We start from the raw sequence: 12,909 nt of genomic DNA on the forward strand, positions 1-12,909 counted from the left end.
CTGGCTGGAAGCTGGAAGGCGACAGGATGCTGCTGTGTGTTATCAGCTCATTCCTGGGTGGTGGTGGTGTGATTCAGGTTGTATTATTTCCCTTTCCCCATTTTATTTCCTTTCCCTTAATCCTACTGATCCTGTTTGTGTGGTTTTTCTTAAGTTCCTTCTTGTTAAATAAATCCTGCTCTGTCTTGAGGGAGGCTGTAGGTTTCCTTCCTTGCCCCAATATCGCGGCAAGCCGTCTAGCTAACACTCCCCAATTAAAAATTGGTCCCTACAGAGTGGATGGAGTCAGGAGGAGCTGAGTTCAAACCCAGCCTCAGACACTTACTAGCTGTGTGACCCTGGTCAAGTCATTTGCCTCTCAAAACACAAAAAGTAGATGAACAGTGGCCTCGTGGCATCTTTAGGAGAGGAAATAAAAGGTGAAATAATACATTTGCAGATGATGTGTATAGTAATCATCTATTCTCTTACTATATTTGTTGAGGCAAAGCTGCATGGGAGATAGGGATCTAGCCTTGAAGCCAAGATGATGAGTTTAAGGCATGCCTCTAATATCTACTGGCTATGGAAATCTGGGCCAATCCCTTATCCTGTCAATGCCCCCAAACTACTGTCTGACACAGTACAGTTGCAGAGAAGGGGCTGACTTGCCATGGTAGAAGGAACTTCCTCATTGGAGTGTTCACTATAGCAATGAAATCACAGATCCCTATACCAGTCCTCCATAATCTTGGTGCTTTCCCTCTGATTTATCTTGTTTGTATATAGTTGCTCCTTGAGGGCAGGGACTGTGTTTTGCCTTTCTTTGTATCTTCAGTGCTTAGCACAGTGCCTGACACATAGTAGGCACTTAATAAATATTTGCTGACTTGTCTTACTTCTTGATTATCCTTATTCTATTGTATTTAGTAAGGGAAGGCAGCATTATGATAACCAAGTGGCTAAATTGGTTATGGGATGGGTGGATGCTGGTTGAGGCTCCTCTATGATATTCACAGTAACTGCATTAACTTTATCTTTAAGAATGTAATACCCCAAGTATATTATATCAAGGACTCGGGAATAGAAATGACAGTTGGAAAAGTTAGGTGGTCCTTGGTGCTTGGGGCTGTTACATGAAATTAGACAGATGCTAAAGCAAGATGGATATAAGAAAACCACAATACAGAATCAGCAGAGGATAGGTCAAGATAACCAGAGGATAAATTGGGTCTCTGATAGGTCAGCACAGTAACACTGTTGCTAAGACCATGGAGAACCATCTTCCTCCCAAGCTTGGGATTGGATGGGACCAGTGGAAGACAATTCAAATCGTAATACACAACAACCTGGGAAGGATGTACAGTTCTTTTTTTTTTAAAGTCATAAAAGTATTTTATTATTTTCCAGTTACATGTAAAGATAGTTTTCAACATGTTTTCAAAAGTTTTTTAGTCCCAATTTTTTTCTCCCTCTCTCCCCTCCCTCCCCCTTCCCCAAGACAGAAAGCAATCTGATAGAGGTTATATATGTACAATCACATTAAACATATTTCTGCATTAGTCAAGGACATACAATTCTGATGTTTGTCACTAAGCTGGCAGAGCTGTATGTTTCTGGGTTGTTGTGTGATGTTTTGGGTTGTTTCAGTGACATTGAGGGGTGGGGAGCCACACCTCCTGGTTTTGTGGGATGGCGCTCATCGAATACAACTCAAGCCATGAATACACAGTGACTTTGACCCCCCATAGCTCCAACTAAAGCATTGGAAGGTTGGCCACCAAAGGGCAATTATTTTGGCTCCAGCCATGTAGGATTAATATAGTAACTGGATAATTCCTTTCCATTACTTCCTGACCACATCCACAATAAAGGTGGAGACAGAAAAAAATCTTGGCTGTCAGCAGATTCCTGATTAGCACCTGTGTTCAGTGAAAGCTCCAGTTCCCAGGGAGGGTCTGAGAACAATAGAAACCTGAGAATAGAACATTAGAGCTGAGCCACAACACATAGAATGGATCTTAACACACAGCATGTTTGAGTTGGAAAGAACCTCCAAGACTATCTAGGGCAGAGGTTCTTAACCTGGGCTCTGTGAACTTGTTTCTGCTGTTTCATTAGTACTTAAATAGAATTGATTTCCTTTGTGATCCTGTGTATTCTTCTGAGAAGGGGTTCCACAGGCTTCACCAGACTTTCCAGGACAAAAACAAGATTAAGAACCCCAGATTTAGGTGAACGTTCTGACTTGACAGAAAAGGGTTGGAGAGGCTAAATAATTAATGTAAGGTCACACAAGAAGTTGGAGGCAGAAATGGGAATAGAATAAAGGTCTCTCGACTCCCAGGCTAGTGTCCTTTTCACTATCATCATGTAATATGTTGAAGGCACTTCAAATATAAATGGCAAAGACATCCACAGACTAAATAGGAGATGAAGAAGCAGCAACCTAAGCCAGGGCTTTGGACCTAGTCAGCACTGGGGTTGATTCATATCAATATTGCTCTGGGGATGATGCTACTGGACAATACTGAGAGTGAATCTTCTAGGTGGTTGAAAAGGCTTTCAATCGGACAATTCCATTGTCAGGGTTCACTTGGACTTCTGCAGGTCCTCGGGTCCGAACGATGCAGGCAGTAGTTCATGGACTGTCCTGACATCATACGTACCATCTGCTTTTGTCATGTAGACATACCAATGTTTTCCAAACTAAAAAAAAGATACAAAAGAAGGAACACTTAGTACAGGTACAGGTTTTAGACAAATGACATCTGATCCCTTGGGATTACTCCTCACCCAAAGGATGGGTAATATTAGGGGCTTACTTGATCCTAAAGGGATAGGGAAGAGTGTTTGATCACATACATATTCAACCTCTCACTGAGTTGGCATTTGGAGTGGGTACCAAGCACAGCCATGATACACATCCCACTTCTGACACCAGCTATATGAGCCTGGACTGTGTCTATGGACACAATGACCTCTAGGGGGTCAGCAGACACAGATAACCTACGACCCCACCCTCATGCCCTTCATCACCTCCTACTCCTTCTGAGCAGGTCAGCACACCGACAGAGCATACACAACACCTAGGAAAGGGAAAATTCCAGTAGATCCACAAAACTGCTCTGACAAAGACTGATTTAGGTGAGTTCCCTTTTTCTCAATGCAACAGGCAGAAGTAACCACCCTCCCTCCCCTTAAATATGCTAGCTAAATGCTGATTCTGATTGGAGGAATGGTGGCACAATTACTCAGGGAATATTCCACTTGAGCGGTACAGAGGAAAGAGCTTGGGACTTGGAGTCGAATCCTGGTCTGCCGCTTATTAGCTATGTGACCTTTGGTAAGTCGTATTAGCTTTTTGAGTCTCAGTTTCCTTAGATCTAAAATGGGGAGGCTAGACCGCATAGTCTTAAGGTCCCTTTTGGCTCTGAATCAATGATCCTATGAGCAGCCTCCCTTGCTTTGGTGGCTCTATCAGGATCTCCAACTTAGCTCTTCTAGAGGAGTGGGGCTATGCGTGGGAAGTCTATACTCATGTGGTCCCAGAAGCAGTTACTGAGAACATAAAAATGTGAGGAACTTCTAGCATGCAACTGGGTGACCCAAAAGGAATGCCCTCCAATATCACACAATCCATTCTAGGAGAGCCTTACTCTGAGGGAAGGAAGCGCTGTCCTTGGTCCTCTCCATTAGAGTTTAGAGTGAGCCAGTTCATGAAGGAGAAAACCAGTCAGAGAGATCTGGATGGAGACGGATTCTCCTGCCCAGATTGCTGGAGCCTGCTGAGTCTCATAATCAAGCCATGTTGGCAGCAGGAGGAGCTGAAGACTTCTAGCCCATACCCTCTAAATGTCCACCAATCAAGGCTGATTTTCACTTGTCAGGGGAATTCCCTTTCAGAAGGTATTTAAGACATTTCAGGGTATCCCTTGGGATCTTTGGTTACCGGTAGAAACCACTGACCATCAATTTATTGATTGCTGGCTAGCCTAATTAGCAAATTAATTCTGTCCCTCAGGATTTTAATTTGTGTCATTCAATTAAAAATGAATGCAAAGTGCCTTGCAAACCTTAGTGTGTTAGATAAAAGCTTTTTAAACTGGGAATCATGACCCCACAATGAGGTCGTGTAAACTGAATGTGGGGGTCATGAAAAATTTGGCAGCAAATGTTCGATTTATACGCCTATTTTATATACCTATATACCCGGGGTCATGTAAAAATTTGGGGGGCAAAAGGGGGTCTTGAATGCAAAGAGTTTAAGAAGTCCTGTGCTAGGTAAATGACCACTATTATTGGTATTACTAATATTGAATGCACATTTCTCCCCCCCCCCCACCCCCAAGCATGACCTGGCCCTCCTTACTTAAAGACCTGGCTGGTGAGGAAATCATAAGAAGCTGAAGTAATCCATACTGACATCTTTTTAGGAAGCCACTGTGCTTTTGGAAGTTCTATGACCCCGGTAAGCCCTGCCCCCTCCTGGAAATGCTGATTTTCCTTTGTTTCAGCTGAACTGATCTCAGTGTCAGCTGTACTGACGTACAGATGTCAGCTGTTCTGATCTCAGTGCTCAGATTCATTCAAATTGGAGAGCAAAATTTCAAAGGCAAAGGGGAACTATTATACTCATTAGATGCTAGAATGAAAACACAGGATGTCTGAGCTGAAAGGGGCATCAGAACACATAATGTTAACGCCAAAAGGGATCTTAGAACACAGAATGTTAGAGCTGGAAGTGACCTTAAACCTCATGGCATTTAAAAAAAAATGAGTCCTTTCTCTTAGGCTAGATTTCTCTTCACCTAAACTACCTGGTAGCATCTCAGGGCAGGTATTCACATGCCTCCCGAGGACCAACAGAGGGGAAGATATATTTCCAGTCTGCAGTAAGCATTTCATACGTGCTACTGTCCAAATTGTGGAATTACTGCCAGCCCAAATCTGCCACCTGGGCTTTTTTGGCTTGCTTTCAGGAAGGGAATTTTTCCACTTTGCAGGCTGTGCCCTAGAGCCAGGGCCAACCCCAAGAACAGTCAGAGCCAAGATTGAGATGTCAAGTCCCTGGCTTAGGATTCTCTTTGTTTTTTATTTGAATTATTTTTTTCCAGTGTGGTATTTTTTTCCCCTGAAGCTTATTCATCTGAACCTTTCTCCTACGCCAGCAACTAATGGGTTTGGAGGGCTCAGAGAGTAATTAGGCTAAATAGCAGTGCTGAGTATTGGGTACTTGGAGTGCTTGTCGCACCTCCTCATTCGACCTCAGCTTATGACGTTACTATGCCTCAGTTTCTCCCTCTTTAAAAGGGATAATGGTACCAAGGTCCAAATTATTTTTTTTCCCAAATTATTTTTTTTAATAGCAAGCCATATTAAATGCTAAAGTTTTGCTTCAAAGAACTAGCAAATGGATTCTGTCGGATCTATTTTGTTTGCAGATGTTGAAGGTAAGAGAACCACAGAGTCTAAGTGCTGGAAGAAACCTTGGAAGACATTGAGGCCAAATCTGACCTGAACATAGAGCTGAAATTGGAGAGGGAGCATGAGCAGGGTTATGCCCCAGGGTGTTGGCATGGAGGGATTGGTTTTGGGGTCCATGCCTTCTGTGTAAGCCTTCAGACCACCATCCTCATGCTTCACAGTCCATTATCAGCTTGGCCCCCTTGCTTGACCCTATTCTAGGATCCCCTCACCATAGTGTCCCATTCCTGGGATCTACCTTCCCTCTAACCCCTAGTGGGGGGTGGAGGGGAGAATCTGTGAGGCCTATTCCTTTCTGGGTGTGATTATACCTTCGGTAGATTTGTCCTCTGAGCCTGTGTTGATGTTGTCTCCTTCACCTCCAATTGTTTTTGTTCAGGGTAAAAGAGTTCTAGGTATGGCTCATTAAGAGACAGCATCCCTGGCAAGTGAGCACCTTGATGTCTGTCTGAAGATCTCTAGGGATGGGTAACCTACTATCTCTCCCAGGTCACACCCATTCCATTTCTGCATGGCTCTGATTATGAGGAATTTTTTTCTTACATTGACCTTAAATCCATCTCTTACAACTTCTGCTTGGTGCTTCCTGTTCTATCTTCTGGGGAAAGTATAATTCCTCTTCCTCTTGACTGTATGTCAGATGTTTGGGACATCATGTGCCCCCAAACCTTCTCTTTTTAAAGCTAACCAGATGTAGACCTTTTGAGCAATCTTCAGAGGATGTGGTTTTGAGTCCTTTTCCCATTCTGGTTGTCCTTCCCTGCATTTGATCCAATTTATCAATGTCCTTTTTATTTTTTTTAATTTTTTTTTTTAGTGAGGCAATTGGGGTTAAGTGACTTGCCCAGGGTCACACAGCTAGTAAGTGTTAAGTGTCTGAGGCCAGATTTGAACTCAGGTACTCCTGACTCCAGGCCCGGTGCTCTATCCACTGCACCATCTAGCTGCCCCTATCAATGTCCTTTTAAAAATGTTTTGTCCAGACCTGAATACAGTATTCAAGATGGGGTCTGGCCAGGGTAGTGGACAGTGGAACTATCACCTCTCTTCTTCTGGATAGTAGACTATCATAGATGCTGCCAAAGATGCTATTAACTATTTTGGTTGCTATGCCTCATTTTTTTGAAAATTAAGGAAGATGTGGCAGCTAGGTGGCTGGGGCAGCTAGGTGGTGCAGCGGATAGAGCACTGGCCCTGGAGTCAGGAGGACCTAGGTTCAAATCTGGCCTCAGATGCTTGACACTTACTAGCTATGTGACCCTGGGCAAATCATTTAACTTCAATTTCCTCCAAAAAACCCCAAAACAAAACGAAAATGAAGGAAGATGCTTATCAGATGCTGCCAAACCCCAAGGGGTAAAGATGACAGGACTGTACATTTAGACCTGGAAGGTACCTTAGAAATCACTTAGATATATGTGTGGGGATTTCTACCTTCATCTCAATTAATACAGTGATTAAAGGTAGAGGCACCTTAAATGAATCACTTAATGAACAGAATAATCTAGGTATTAAAGAGTTTCTTTACAACTTCATTAAAATGTGTGGACAGGGGCAGCTAGGTGGTGCAATGGATAAAGCACCAGCCCTGGAGTCAGGAGGACCTGAGTTCAAATCAGGCCTCAGACACTGGACACTTACTAGCTGTGTGACCCTGGGCAAGTCACTTACCCATCATTGCCCCACAAAAACAAACAAACAAACAATTATACAGAAAATGTGTGGATAAATCCTTAAGTCATTTGAAAGGCTCATAGGATTTTTGATCATTGGATGAACATCTTGCAATTGGTTGAGAAGACCAAGTCATGCTTCTTTGCATCAAAATAGGCTGGTCAAGTGGTAGACCTGCAGTGGAGGATTCCAGATTTAGGCCCCCAAGAGAGAATTATTCTTGGTATAGGTTTCTATCTCTGTTTCTCTTCCATGCCCTTCTCCATTGACCATGTCACTGGGTAGAAAAGACCAATAGGAGGTCAGGCATACATCTGGCAAACGGAGAGACGTGCCAAAGGCAAACAGATGGTCACCTGAGAAAGGAGAGGCTAGGCTACACCTCTGTTCTTCTACCTCCTCTCTCGGAGGTGACAAACCTTAGGGCTGATGTCCCCAAGGAGTCAAAGGGGAAGGGAAGCTGTCCACATGGTCACGTTAGCCTTGAACAATTGGCTAACTTTGACAATGCGTCCATATGGGAACAAAGAGGGACATGTCAAGGACAAATATTGCCAAACACAGACACAGATGGATTCAGAGAGATAGCTGCCCAAGGGAAGATGGAGTTTGAAGGAGTATTACCCCTTGAACCACAAAATACTAGATACACCTTGTCTTAGCAAATACTCTTTTCTAAAAGTTAATTGAAGGGGGCAGCTAGGTGGTACAGTGGATAGATCACTGGCCCTGGATTCAGGAGGACCTGAGTTCAAATTCGACCTCAGACACTTAACACTTACTAGCTGTGTGACCCTAGGCAAGTCACTTAACCCCAATTGCCTCACACACACACAAAATTTAAAAAAAAGTTAATTGAAGTCTAACTAATTGATGTCAATGGGAAGGAAACCAGTAGGGGCTCATGAGCTAGAATACTAGAAACCTAATCCCTCATGGTGGTCCTAGAACCCTGAGCATAGTAATCAACTGACTCTCTGGGAGTCCTAAACTAGAAATGTGAGTTGAGGAAGTAAGCCCCAGAAGGGGATGCCACATACAGATGATAAAGTTGAAGCCAGAGATGTTTAAGTGACTTGTCCAAGGTCACACAGGTTAAAAGTATCAGAGTAGAGATTTGAAATCAGGTCCTCTGACTCCATTACTCCATTTTTCATTCTACAGTATCATGCTATTCTCCAGGAGCCACTGTAAAGCAATATGACATTATTTTGCTATTTCCCTTCTTCCTCCTGCCCATAGCTGAGGGCATTTCTCATTGATTATGCTTCTTCTTCTCCTTTTTTTTTTTTTTTTTTGCCCTCAGCTGTACTTGGAGAGAGGTATGACCTCAAATCCTGCTTCTGATATTTAATAATTGTGTGACTGGGGCAGCTAGGTGGCGCAGTGGATAAAGCACTGGCCCTGGAGTCAGGAGGACCTGAGTTCAAATCCAGCCTCAGACACTTAACACTTACTAGCTGTGTGACCCTAGGCAAGTGACTTAACCCCAATTGCCTCACCAAAAAAAAAAAAAAAAAGAGCTGCTGGGTTAGATAGACTAGGGGCAGCTAGGTGGTGCAGTGGATAGAGCACCAGCTCTGGAGTCAGGAGTACCTGAGTTCAAATCCAGTGTCAGACAATTGACACTTACTAGCTGTGTGACCCTGGGCAAGTCACTTAACTCCAATTGCCTCACTAAAAAAACAAAAAACAAACAAACAAACAAAAATAATTGTGTGACTGAAGCACATAAATGTCCTGTGCCTTACTTTCCTTCTATGAAAAATGGGGATAATAATGTCTACAGGATCTGCCTTACAGGGTTACTGTGAGCCTCAGATAAGCTAATTCATTCTCTTAGCCAAATATATGCATGGTACTGTTCTAGGTGCTTGGGATACAAAGATTAATTAGAAAATAGTCACTGTCCTCAGGGAGCTTACATGTTTTTTTGTTCCCCTCCCCTCCCTTCCCCCCCACCCCCGTTGGGCAATGAGGATTAAGTGACTTGCCCAAGGTCACACAGCTAGTAAGTGTCAAGTGTCTGAGGCCGCATTTGAACTCAGGTCTTCCTGAATCCAGGGTTGGTGCTTTATCCACTGCGCCACCTAGCTGCCCCTAGAGAGCTTACATTCTACTGAGAGGGATACAACATTTAAATCAGATAAATGCTAGATAATTTCAAGAGAGAGGGGCACTGACAATGTGGAAGATCAGAAGGACTCCCCATAGGAGAGGACACTGGAACCGAGCCTTGAATGAAGCCAAGGCTTCCAAGAAGAGGAAGTAAGGAGGGAGTGCTCTCCAAGCATGGTGGACAGGGTGTGCAAAGGAAGAAATGAAGGTAGGAGAGAGAATGCCACATTGGGGAACAGCAAATCTAGGGCATGCGGGGAATGTCTGGGAAGGTTGGATGGTGGCAGATGGTGCCAGGCTTTAGTAAAAGGATCAGCTGTTGTTCTTATAATTATTCTCTTCCTGTGCTTTGCTCTCAGCTCTGGTTTGCTGGGCTGCTACTACCTAAGTAAGGAAGTCAGCAGGTGCGTCGTGTAACCAGTGATTCTGAGCTGCCATGACTCTGGGGAGGAGAGTAGATGCTTTAGGAATCAGAGCTCCTTGAAGGCAGGCCGGTAGCACTTGGCATTTGTATCCCCAGTGTTTAGCAATGGTGCCTGGCGCATAGTCGACCCTATGTTTAATTGAACTGAATTTGTCAAATTGGAAGGCAGAGGAGCTACTGTTGATACAGTTTGGAAGATTAAAAATAGATGACATTTAGGGGCAGCTAGGTGGTACAGTGGATAAAGCACTGGCCTTGGATTCAGGAGGACCTGAGTTCAAATCCAGCCTCAGACACTTGATACTTACTAGCTGTGTGACCTTGGGAAAGTCACTTAATCCTCTTTGCCCTGGAAAAAAAAAAGGAAGAAAAAAACAAACAAAAAAGATAGATGAAACTCACCTCTCTCATTACTTGTCTACAGGCTCCACATGGTGTGATAAAGTCATTCTTCAAGTTACTGGGAAAGCAAAGGACAGAATCCATCTATTAATGAATTAACTGACAATTAACTCACCAATGGGTTCATCACTTTAGACACACTGGTGTAGGTGGCGCTACCCATGTGTTACTCTATCTTTTTTGTTTTGTTTTGGTGGGGCATTGAGGGTTGAGTGACTTGCCCAAGGTCACACAGTTAGTAAGTGTCAAATGTCTGAGGCTGGATTTGAACTCAGGTCCTCCTAAATCCAGGGCTAGTCCTTTATCTACTGTGCCACCTAACTGCCTCCCACTCTATCTTTTAACTTTACGCCTTTGCACAAGGGTCCTCAGTCCCTTGGATGTTCTCCTTTTTTTGACATTCTCCCCTCCCTACCACAGGCCTCAGCTTCCATGAAAGAATAACTCAGCTGTCCCCTTCTCCACAAGGTATTTTCCGAGTGTGCCAATAATTGGTGCTTGCTCCCTCTGGAAATAATTTTGTGGATGAAGCAGCTGGGTGGCACAGGAGGTAGAGTGCTAAACTTGGAGTCAGGAAAACTTGAGTTCAAATTTGGCTTCAGACACTAGCTGTGTGACCCTAGTCAAGTCATTTAACTTGTTTTCTCATCTGCAAAATGGGGCTAATAATGACACCTACCTCCCAGGTTTGTTGTGAGGATTAAATGAAATAATATTTATGAAGCATTTAGCACAATGCCTGGAATATAGTATGTGCCATATAAATGTTAGCTGTGATATCCTTTGGATCTACCTACCTGTGGACATGTCCCCTCCCCCATCCCATTAGAATATGAGGAAATAGCAGAGATGATTTTTTTTGGGGGGGGCGAGTGGGTATTCCTAGCACCAAGCATAGTGCCTTGTACATAGTAGGTGCTTAATAAATGCTTGCTTTTTAAATAAGCAAACAAAAGTCATCTAATTAAACAGTACTCCAAGATAAAGAACAAAGGGAAATCTTCCCAAATGCACATAGGAATATATTCTCTTCACACACTACCCATCCTATCAATGGAAAGGGAGAAAAGCATCAGGAACACAGTAGCCAGGGAACACTGGTAAGAGTTCCTTACAGAATTTAGTTGAAATCAATAAACAAATATTAATTAAACCTCTCTTCTGGGATTAGCCCAGAGGAGGTACAAAAATTAAATAAGACATTTCTTGCCTTCACAGGTCTTATGATCTAGCTATTGGATTATAGACTTAGAGCTGGAAGGGACCTTAGAAATCATTTAATGCATCCCCCTCATTTTATAGGTGAGGAACTTGGGGCTCAGTGAGATTAAATAACTTGTTCCAAAAACAAAACAAACAGACAAAAACAAAAAGAAAACTTGTTCTAAGTCACAAAGGGAGGAAGCTGCAGGGTTAGGCCCTGTAACCCATGCCCTGTAATCCCCAAACCAGTATGATTATCACTCTGCTGAACTGTCTGCCCCTCGACAGAGAGATTAGGTAGGGACACACATAACTAACAATACGAAATGGATAGTGATATGTACATGAGCAGAGCACAAAATGCTACGAAGTCAGAATTGTGGAATCTCAGAGCAGCAAGGGGCCTCAGAAAGCATTGAGGCCAGACCCTCCCTGAGCAGAAACTCTCCTCTACAGCTTTTTTTTTTTTAGTGAGGCAATTGGGGTTAAGTGACTTGCCCAGGGTCACACAGCTAGTAAGTGTTAAGTGTCTGAGGCCGGATTTGGACTCAGGTACTCCTGACTCCAGGGCCGGTGCTCTATCCACTGTGCCACCTAGCTGCCCCGCTCTACAGCTTTCTTGACAAGTGGTCAGTGAAGCCTCCGCTTGAAGATCCTGCTTAGGAGGACCTCCCTGGCTACTTTGGATCATTTTTGATTGTTAGGAAGAGCATCTTGATGTCAAACTTAAACTTGTCCCTTTGCAACTTCTTTTTTTTTTTTTTTTTGGTGAGACAATTGGGGTTAAGTGACTTGCCTAGGGTCACACAGCTACTAAGTGTTAACTGTCTGAGGCCACATTTGAACTCAAGTCCTCCTGAATCCTGGGCCGGTGCTCTATCCACTGCACCACCTAGCTGCCCCCTCTTTGGAACTTCTAAGCTCTACTCCTTGGGAGAGATCACAGCCAGTTGAGGCTGGGAGGGAGATTATGGGACACAACCCAGTTTGCCATTAGATCCATATTCTTTTATGAGGAAGTGAGTCACTCTGCTAGATGATTCATGAATCACAGGCAAGTGATGCAGATGCTGGGCAAATCAATAAAGACGCAAACCTAGGCTTGATGTCAGGGAAAACTTCCTAACAGAACTGTTGAAAAGTGGAACAGGTTACTTGGGAGGTAGTAAGCTGTCCCTTGCTAGAGGTCAGCAAGCAAAGGCTAGATGACTATTTGACAAGTATCTTTTTTTTTTTTTTTTTGGCTGGGCAATGAGGGTTAAGTGACTTGCCCAGGGTCACACAGCTAGTAAGTGTCAAGTGTCTGAGGCCGGATTTGAATTCAGGTACTCCCGAATCCAGGGCCAGTGCTTTATCCACTGTGCCAGCTAGCTGTCCCCCAGGTATTTTTTGATAGGTGGTAAGGCATATCAATTAGAGATCTGGGCCCAACAATCTGAGTTCTAATCCCACATTCCACATTTATTATTTGTGTGTCCTTGGGCCAATCACTTAGCCTCTCTGACCTCCAGTTTCCTCATCGATAGAAGGGAGACAATGATAAGTATAATATCCATTTCAGAGTTTCTGCGTGCTTCCAGTGAAGATAAAGCATTTTGAAAACCTCCAAGGGCTATTATGGT

At 43.6% G+C, this 12,909-nt stretch overlaps 1 protein-coding gene across 1 annotated transcript in view; it reads right to left on the minus strand.

Annotated features, from left to right (window-relative positions):
- Positions 1-1,460: 1,460 nt before the first annotated feature.
- The window catches only part of CDA (cytidine deaminase), a 31,903-nt gene continuing 20,454 nt past the window's right edge, over positions 1,461-12,909 (minus strand). The window contains 2 exon segments of the mRNA XM_043991327.1: positions 1,461-2,688; positions 10,085-10,142. Of these exon segments, the coding sequence (XP_043847262.1) occupies positions 2,572-2,688; positions 10,085-10,142 (175 nt within the window). The 3' untranslated portion in view covers positions 1,461-2,571.

This window comes from Dromiciops gliroides, chromosome 3 (assembly GCF_019393635.1).
Source record: "Dromiciops gliroides isolate mDroGli1 chromosome 3, mDroGli1.pri, whole genome shotgun sequence".
In the NCBI taxonomy this organism is placed as follows: Eukaryota; Metazoa; Chordata; class Mammalia; order Microbiotheria; family Microbiotheriidae; genus Dromiciops; species Dromiciops gliroides.